Genomic DNA, 9,608 nt, shown 5'->3' on the forward strand with positions numbered 1-9,608 from the left:
TGGCCATCTGGAGAGTGATTCCCTCCCTCTCCCTCTCTCTCTTTTGGAGGAGTACACTTGCACTTTATTTATTTAATATTTATGGCTCATCTTGCACTTTTATTTTTTTCCCCCCAACAGTTTCATTGACGAGTGATTTCCATATCATATAATTTAATAGTTCAATCATATCAAGGAGAATTGTACAATAACCACCCCCCCATGGTTAAATCGCCTTTAAGAGGAGTTATGCAATCATAACCCATTCTAGTGCCCCCTCCCCCTCCCATCCTCAGCATTTACTCCCCAAATCCCCTTTCCCTCCCTATCATCCACCCCCCACCCCTGTGCAACCACTCCTCTGTGCTTCACAGCTGGGAGACCCAACAGAAAACAATAAAAAACAAAATCGTGCTAAAGTGGTAAGGATAAAAACATAAGAGTATATGGACAAAATTACAAATGATGTGCAAGAAGGAAAAGACCCCCCAAATATTCAAAGAGCCAGGGAAGAAATGCCTGTCATGGAACCAGTAAGAGAGACTCACACCCAGAACAGATTCAGGCCGAGGCTATAGGGTGATAAATCGGCCAAGTGTCAAGTTCAATCCAGCATAATCAAGATTCCAATGGTCTCCAAGTGATAGTAAGGCTGTTGGAGACTCTTTCCCGTGGCTGGAGCAGATCGGCCAGCGGCTCAGTCTGACATGCTCTGCAGAGGGGTTTGGGCTCTCACCAACCTCCACAGCTTTCTACAAACTGGGCGTGTTTTGAAGCTTTTCGCCTCACCATATTCATATTCTGTAATTGTCATCTTTGGACACACAAGCTGGTGTGCTTTACCTGTGTGGACTTAGTTGACTCCCTGCTTAGATGGCTGCTTGCTTGATTACAAACCTTTAAGGCCCCAGACCCTATTCTGATTGATAGCCAGGCACCATCTGCTTTCTTCACCACACTTTGCTGTAACATCCTTAACTTCAGTGATCCTTTCATGAAGGTGAGCATTGAGCAGGGCCGTGATAGAAGAACTGATTTTTCTTAAGTTGGAGCTAAGGTTTAGTGTGAGCCCCAAACCCATCCCTGGATCTATGCCTTTAAAAAAAAAAAAAACAATTGCTGTAACTTGGGAGCCAATACATATGACATATCATTCCATAGTACAATCATGTCAACCATGACTGTACAATTTCTTCTATAAACATACATGTTTTCCACAATATCCTTTTCCTTCCTGCACTTCCTGACATAATTTCCCACTTATCTCCCCTTCCCCTCTTTACCTCCTTTCCCCCAAATCCTTGTTCTATTTTCTTTCCCTGTTGGGTCAACATCCCTGGGTTTCATTTATCTAAAAATAAAGAAAGAAATCACACAGCTTCAAGAGCGTGAGCCCCAATGGAGAGTGATTCTCTTATAACTTTCTATTCTTATGTCCACTCGGGTCTATAAAGTGGGCTTGAAGGAAGCTCAGCCACCCTCTTTATTTGCCTTGCATAAACACAGGCACCCAGGAGTACAGAGGCTAATGGGTCAACACGGTGAGAGGTGCTACCAGCCAGGAGAGGGAAGCCAGAGACAGGCTGTCCATGGTTCCAACTGGCTCTGGGTATTTTCTTTCAGTACTTTTGTTTGCTTGTTTCCGTAACTGTCGTATTTACTTCTAAGGTTAAGTGCTGGTTACTTACCCAAGAATGAAGAGCTTTATACAGGTTTCATTCATAAAGTCTGTCAAAGGCCCCCAAATAATAATTTATAAATTATCAAGGGCTCAGGGGGGAGCGGGGAGCAGGGAGGGAGGGGAAAAATGAGAACCTAATGCCGGGGGCTTAAGTGGAGAGGAAATGTTTTGAGAATGATGAGGGCAATGAATGTACAAATGCGCTTTACACAATTGATGTGTGTATGGATTGTGATAAGAGTTGTATGAGCCCCTAATAAAATGATAAAAAAAAAGTCTGTCAAAGCCCCTCTTACTGCTCTGCCCTGGAGAAGGGCCCCCACTCCACTCAGTCACCCCATCTGAGTGTCATATCCAAGTCTTTTTGCTGGCATGCTTATTGATTGATCCACTGATTGATTGATTCAGAGGGTATTAGACAGAGTATTCTAGGAACTCATTTTCCTTTCCATGTACAAGAGGCATGAGCCAGGCTTAGAGCATTTTTGTTATTGCCAGAGCCATTTCTTCTCTTACAGAATTAGTCTTTCCTTTAAAAAATGCAAGTCCATGGAAGCCAGCTTTCCAGGAACGCATCTTTAAAATGCTCCTTTGATTTCAGATCAATCTCCTGGAACAACAGCCAGCCTTTCATTAGTAAATGAAGCCCAGTATCTACTGCTCAACCGATCAAGTGTTTTGGAACTTCAGCACCAACTAAGTGCTAGGTAAGATCTCCTACCTCTGGACAGAGCCTGATGTGTATATGGTCACCTGGTGTCTGAGGCTGGGCTTCCTAGAGAAGCAAAATGAGTGACACTCCTGTGTGTGTGTGTGTGTGTGTGTGTAGAACTATGAATATGAATATAGACATCCATAGCGAGGCTTATATAAGGAAAATAGCTTATACAGTTGGAGAAGGGAACAACTCCACGTCAGGGCAGGTTTTAAGTCTATGGGTCAGCTGTTAGGCTGCAGGTTCCCTTGACTCTGGCAGCTGCTGGAGGGGATGAATTCAAGATTGGCAGGAAGGTAACAGGCTGGTGCCCCGAGGGAGATGGGCACCAGAAGGTGAGCTCATAGGCTGCTGACGGGGACAGGCCCAGCCCACCAGATGGCAGGCCGCTGGCTCAGTTCCAAAGAACCGGAGGCCATGTGCAGAATTCAGATCTAGCCAAAAGTAAGCAAGCTCTTCTACTTATATAATAAGCAGGCCATATCACTGAGAAAATGCCCTTTTAATTGATTCTGTCGGGGCTGAGATCTGGTTGAGGATGTTGTTGATCACTCTAATCTTCTTACACCTGGTTGGCTGTTCCTAGCATATATTATTATGGAGGTGATCGTGTCAGGTAGGTCAGGTCAGGGAGGATTACTCAGTCTGAACTGCCAAACCACTGAGAATCCTGGTCCAGCCAAGTTGACACAAAACGTAACTATCACACCTGCTTTCCGAAGTCCTTCATCACTCGAGATAAATGGACTCACCCTTGGCATGGCCTACTGCGCTTCAGGCCCTGGAGAGAGAGTTATACCCCATCAATTGGCGCCTGATAGGTACCTAGCAATTGATGGCTTGACCTCACATTTGTGGTGAAAGCTTGTCCTACCATTCAGGCCACAGGGCAAAGTAGAATTGATAAAAGGCAGGCAGGTTGAACCATTACAACAGAGCCATGATCTCCTCCCTCCTCTTTTCAATTCTGTGTCTTCAACAGTAATGAGAATGGAAAGGAGGAGTTATTCCCACTGAGTGATCTCATCTTGCGTTTCCGGGCCAATATTGTGATCAATGGGACCAGGGCTTTTGAAGAGGAAAAATGGGATGAGATTTCAGTTGGTTCCCTGCATTTCCAGGTAAGCCCCAAGACGCATCAATGAAGACTGACCTGAATCCCAGGCTCTGGGTCACTATCAGCAACTTCCCTGGGGGGGAAAATGCCTGTTTCTCACCAGGGCCCTGAGGACATCACCAGAAGAGGACCCTTTTAGGGACCTTTCTGAGATGACTTCTTTGTATGGTTTCCTTTCTTTAGGTCTCTGTTCTTAAGAAATAGCAATTAATAGACATTACAATACACATATCCTTTAACCCCATGATTTCACTCGGAGAAATTTACTCTATGAAAGTACTCCTACAAGTATGTAAGACATATTCCAAGATTGTTTGCAGCAGTATTTCTGTAATTGTGAAAAATTAGGTAGGGTACACCCTCAGAGTTCATAATAGGGTGGTTGGTTAAGTAAACGACGCTATATTCATGTATTAGGTGCCCTGGTGGCGCTGTTGGGTAAGCACTTAACCGCTAACCACAGAAGTTCAAACCACCAGCAACTTCTTGGGAGAAAGATGAGATTATCTGCTCTCCTAAGGATTTATAGTCTCAGAAACCCTAAGGAGGGCCACTTTGAGTTGGAATCGGCTCAAGGGCAGTGGGCTTGGTTTGGGGTTGGCATGTTCATGTAACAGTCCTCTGTGGGCACTAAAATGGATAAGATATAGTTCCCACTGTGCCTTTCAAAGAGTCAATGCTTACAAGATATTTGTTGGTGATAACGCCCACGTTGAATCAGTTGCAGCCCGAGTCCACTTTTTAAAAAATGTCATTTTATTGGGAGTTAAGGCAGATATCAGATGATTCCATCGTTCGATCACATCAAGCAGTATTGTGCAATTGCTACCAGAATCCACTGTAAGACATTCTTTCCTTCCTGAACGCCTTGACATCAGCTCCCTTTCTCTTCTCCCTCCAGAAACCCTTATTCTACTTGCTGCCCTAGAGGTTCATCAAAGTACCTTTCTTCTGAAAGGCTCTTTCCCCTAATGTCATCCAGTCACAAATGTTTTCTACCCACAGGATTTAGAGCTTCCTTGGGAGGCTGATCTTAAGACGTGAACTATGTAAGTTAAGACACTGACACCGGTGGCAAAGTGACTGACAGTAGGCTAGCAGTGGGAACCCGGGAAGAGTCGGTGCAATGGCTGAGCACTGGGCTGCTAGCGAGAGGGTGGTGGAAGTGTGAACTCACTAGCCACTCTGCCGTGGGCAGAAGGCCTGGTGACCTGTTCCCATCAAGAGGACAGTCTAGGAACCTCTATGGGGCAGTTCTGCTCTGGTCATCTGGGGAGGGGGCTCCAGATGAGTTGGAATCAGGAACCGACAACCAAACCCAAACCCAACTTGCTGCTATGGAGACGACGCTACCTCATCAAGACCCTATAGGACCCTATAGGACCTCATCAAGACCCTATAGGACAGGGTAGAACTGCACAGGTGAGTTTCCAAGACTGTAACTCTCGATGGGAGCAGAACGCCCCATCCTTCCCCCGAGGAATGGCTGGTGGTTTACAACTGCCGACCTTGCTCTGTCTAGCTGTGCAGCCAGGGACCACTAGGTCACCAGCACCCCTTTCCTCAGGTTAAGTTCCTAGAAACGCAGTTGCTGGGCCAAAGCCCAGGAACATAAGGACACCCCTTTCTGTCTGTTTTCGGTGTGGCTGTCCCTGGTGATTGTGATAAAACAGAGCCACCATGAAGTCTGCCCCTTCAGCCATCTCAGTGAACAGTTGGGTGCGCGCGAGGCTCTCCCTGGGGCTCTCTCATGGTGGTGCAGCGTTGGCTGTTTACCGTCTCCCAACCTGCTTTCTGCCCGAGACCCCTAATGCTCCCTGAGAATTAGCTCAGATGAACACCCTCTCTTTCTTCTTTAGCTACCTCCCTGCCCCCAACAGCCTTTCTGCTGACACACAAGTGCAGCCGGCAACCAGGGGCCACTTTCTGGCTCTGCCGAGTTGAGCATTTTTGTGCTGGTCGGACTCGGTTGGGGATGGCCCCCCACGCCCATTCCCTCCCAGGCCCCGATTGTCTCTGCAAAACTCAAGGGTCTGCCCGCTCTTGTGGTAGCACCGTCTCCTTTCTTCTCACTTCCCAGGTCTTGGGACCTTGTCACAGGTGCCAGATGATTTGCATCGATCAAAAAACTGGGCAACGAAACCAAGATGTTTTCCAGAAACTTTCTGAGAGTCGGAAGAGCAAGGTAAGCATGATTCCAAACCACGGCCCCCATCTTCAGGTTCCAGTGTGTTCCTTACACCACAGTCTCACTGCCATCAAGCCAAGCCTGACGCCTAACGCCCCTCTGGGGCCAGAGTCGAACTGCCCCTGTGGGTTTCCATGACTAACTCTTCGAAGGAGTAGAAAGCTCCATCTCTGTCCTGAGGAGCGGCTGGTGGTTTTGAACTGCTTCCCTTGAATTTAGCAGCACAACTTGAAACCCACTGGAGCTCCTCTCTATGCCACGATAATGCTGAGCAACTTTCGGAATTTGGAAAGTCGTACATTCCAAAGCTAGAAGCCTGCCACGGAGACCAACAGCCTCACAATTGGACCAATAGGTCACGTCACGGTTGTTGGAGAAATGGTTGAAGTTGTCAAGGATTTTTGTCTCGCTTGAATCCACAATCAACACTAATGGAAGCAGCAGCCAAGAGAGCAAACGATGTGTTGCATTAGGTAAATCTGCTACAGAGTATGGAAGAGCAAGGTTGTTACTTTGAAGACTAAGGTGCAGCTGACACAAGCCAGGATGTTCTCTGTTGCATCATACACACGTGAAAGTCGGACGTGGACTAACGGGGGCCAAAGAAGAAAGGATGCATTTGAACTGTGGCGATGGAGAAGAATATTGAGAGTACCATGAACTGCTAACCAGACAAACCAACCTGTTTTGGAAGAAGTGCAGCCAGAGTGCTCCTGAACGGGAAGGACAGCGAGGCTTCCTCTTACAGACTTTGGGCATGTTGTCAGGAGGGACCAGTCTCCGGGGAAGGACGTCATGTTGGTAAAGTGGAGGGGTGGTGAAAAAGAGGAAGGCCCTTGAGGAGATGGGTTGACACAGGGGCCGCATCAATGAATCAGGCAGAGGGACTGTTGTGAGGAGGGCGCAGGACCGGCAGTGTTTCCCTCTGCTGTGCACAGGGTCGCTGTGGGCCGGAGCCGACCTGGTGGCACCTAATAACACCAACCACAATCTTACCCAGGGCTTCCTTCTATTTCCCCTTTCCATTCCCTTCCTCGCTTTTCCGTTTGCCCATTGTAGTGTGTGCTCTTTTTCGAAAAAGAACGATTGTAAGGAAATACGGATCACAGAAAATGGCCCTCAAACCATTTTGTGAGCACACACTTCTGTGACATTAATGACATTCAGCATGTTGTGTCACCATCCCCACCATTTCCCAAAGCATTTCATCACCACCAACTGGGTGCGATGTATCTCATACTCTCAAATCTTTTTGAAGAGATAGGGAACATAAATAATAAGCAAATAAGCCCCAAAATTCCATGCTGCAATCATTGATGATTGGCCACATGCCTCCTCTTGGGGTTAAAATGCCCCAGTGTTGTTGGGGATTCCCAGTGATAACCTGAACTTTTAACCCGGTGACTCTCTAGGAAGATTTGTTTTTTTTGAAACACACACTTTCTGCTGGGGCTTCTTGTTCACAAAGAATTCCGGAAGCCAAATGGTTTAGCTGGCAGCTCTGCGGGAGCAACAACACCAATCCACCAGCAGGTGGCTTAAAAGAACAGTCATTTATTTTCTCAAACCAGGCTCTCCAGGTGGAGATGGCTTCTGTGAGCACCCTAATCCCAGCACAGCAGGGAGGCGGTGTGTTAGGGAAACAGATCCTGCGCAGAGGGGGACACGAGAGCGACTCCGAGCTCTCCTTGTCACAGATGTGTGGGAGAGACGACTTGGCTGCAGAAGACATTAGGAAGGGAAAGGGCTAACCAACAGAGCAGACAGGCAATGTGGGCAGAACCTAATGCTGCCTTTGATCTGTGAGTCAGAGTCCTGGGGTGGTGCAGACAGGTGAGCGCTCAACCAATAACCAAAAGGCTGGTCATTGAGACGCACCCAGAGGCACCGTGGGAGAAAACCTGGCCATTTGCTTCCAGAAAGTCCAAGCTGCCCTGATGGCATTATCGCAAAGCAAGGACCCAGGAATTGACAGAATACCGATGTTTCAACAAACAGATACAATGCTGGAAGTAGTCGTTTTTCTTTGCCAAGGAATTTGGAACCCATCTATGGGGCCAACCATATGGAAGAGATCCGATTTGTGCCCACCTCAAAGAGAGGCGATCCAAGAGAATATGTAAATTCTCAAACAATATCAGTAAGATCACACACAAGTGAGATGTTGCTGCAAATAATTCTTAAATGGTTGTAGCAGTGCATTCACCGATTTTGCCCGAAATTCAAGTCAGTTTCAGAAGAGGACATGGAATGAAAGGTACTATTATTAATATTAGATGGATCTTGGCTAAAAGCAGAAAATACCAGAAAGATATTTACCTGCATTTTACCCAGTACTCATAAGGAATCTATAATCGATGCCTATGATAGCAGCTATCAAGAAATCAAGCAACATATTGCATTGGGAAAATGTGTTGCAAAGGACCTCTTTGAAGTCATAAGAAAGTCAAGCTGTCACTTTGAGGACTAAGATGCTCTTGACCCAAGCTATTATATTTTCAATGGCTTCATATGCATACAAAACCGGACAGTTAACAAGGAAGGCTGAAGAAGAAGCGATACTCCTGAAGAAGCATGTGTTGGGCAAAGAAAATTGAATATATCCCAGACTGCCAGAAGAATGAATGAATCTATTTCGGAGGAAGTACAGCCAGAAAGCGCCTTAAAAGAGAGGATGGAAGACTTCATCTCAGGTACATGTTACTAAGGAGTCCCAGTCCCTGGGAAGGTCATCTTGCTTGGTAAAGTACAAAATGAGCAACAAAAAGAGGCAGACCCTTCAGGAGGTGGGCTGACACGGTCACTGTAGCAATGGGCTCAAACGTAGCGATGATAGTGTGGATGGCCGAGGACCGAGCGGGGGTTCACTGGGTTTCCAGGAGCCAGAACTGCCTGGAAGGGACCTTACAACAACAGCAGCCGCCGAAGACCATAATCGAGAAGAAGGCCGTTCTGTGGGAGCTCAGGGTCTGTGGGAGGGAGGTAAAGAACCGAGTCCAGAAATAAAGAGGCGTAGAGTCACTGTCAGGATAATACCCTTGAAAATGTGAATCTTTTTTTACATTTAATTTTAAAAACATATTTAAAGATTCAACTAAACCTTGATTGAACATTATTGTTTACAAACGTCTTTGAACCGCTGAGATAACCTAGGTTTTTGTTGCCGTTTGGTTCGCAGGTGAACTTCGGAGTATACCTGATGCACAGGTCTTTGGATTTGTCTTCTCCGCGTTTCCTGTCTGTAGGTTCTCAGGTGCTCCCTGTGTTGAAAGAGGACACAGAATGCCGCCCGATACCTGCTTCTGACAAACACCAGGACATTGTCTCTTGAGAATGTTTTGCGCACGTATGGACGCTTCTCTCTCACAGTTGCATCTGTGATCATGAAGGTCTGTGATTTGGTTCAGTAAGGCACGCTCTGCTGAACAAGCATCCTCCTTTTCCTTTTGTAGGTAGGGAACAGCTCTCACCTGTTGCCTTCATCCTCCCATTCAGTGTTTCCCAAAGTGGACGCTACTGCCCCCTCGTGGAGAGGGGGTGCTGGAACAATCCAATCGCTGTCACAGAGTGGATGCCTACTCACAGCTACCCTATGGGGGGGCTGCAAGAACAGATCCAACCAAAACCCACTGCCATCCGACTCCGACTCCTATCCACCCTATCGAACTGCCCCTGTGGGCTTCTGAGACTGTAACTTTATGGGAGAAGAAAGCTTCATCTTTCTTCTTCGGAGCAGCTGGTAGTTTTAAACTGCCAGTCTATGGTACTTTTAATATTCTTCTCCTGCACCACAATTCAAATGCAACGATTCTTCTTCGGCCTTCCTTATTCCATGGACAACTTTCACAGGCATATAATTGTGGGGAACCAGCCTCCACATCGAATGGGTCCAAGGGGCGGTTGTGTAACTGAGGGGTAAAATTAAAGA

General features: G+C 46.8%; 1 protein-coding gene across 1 annotated transcript in view; it reads left to right on the forward strand.

Annotated features, from left to right (window-relative positions):
* The window catches only part of MOCOS (molybdenum cofactor sulfurase), a 55,326-nt gene extending 45,915 nt beyond the window's left edge, over window positions 1-9,411 (forward strand). Inside the window, exons 8-11 of the mRNA XM_045296036.1 lie at window positions 2,262-2,367; window positions 3,358-3,496; window positions 5,573-5,677; window positions 8,859-9,411. Coding sequence (XP_045151971.1) covers window positions 2,262-2,367; window positions 3,358-3,496; window positions 5,573-5,677; window positions 8,859-9,011 — 503 coding nt within the window. The 3' untranslated portion in view covers window positions 9,012-9,411. The remainder of the gene's footprint in view (window positions 1-2,261; window positions 2,368-3,357; window positions 3,497-5,572; window positions 5,678-8,858) is intronic.
* The last annotated feature ends 197 nt before the right edge of the window (window positions 9,412-9,608 follow it).

Source organism: Echinops telfairi, unplaced genomic scaffold (genome assembly GCF_000313985.2).
Source record: "Echinops telfairi isolate 266 unplaced genomic scaffold, ASM31398v2 ScPeMD7_7400;HRSCAF=8409, whole genome shotgun sequence".
In the NCBI taxonomy this organism is placed as follows: Eukaryota; Metazoa; Chordata; class Mammalia; order Afrosoricida; family Tenrecidae; genus Echinops; species Echinops telfairi.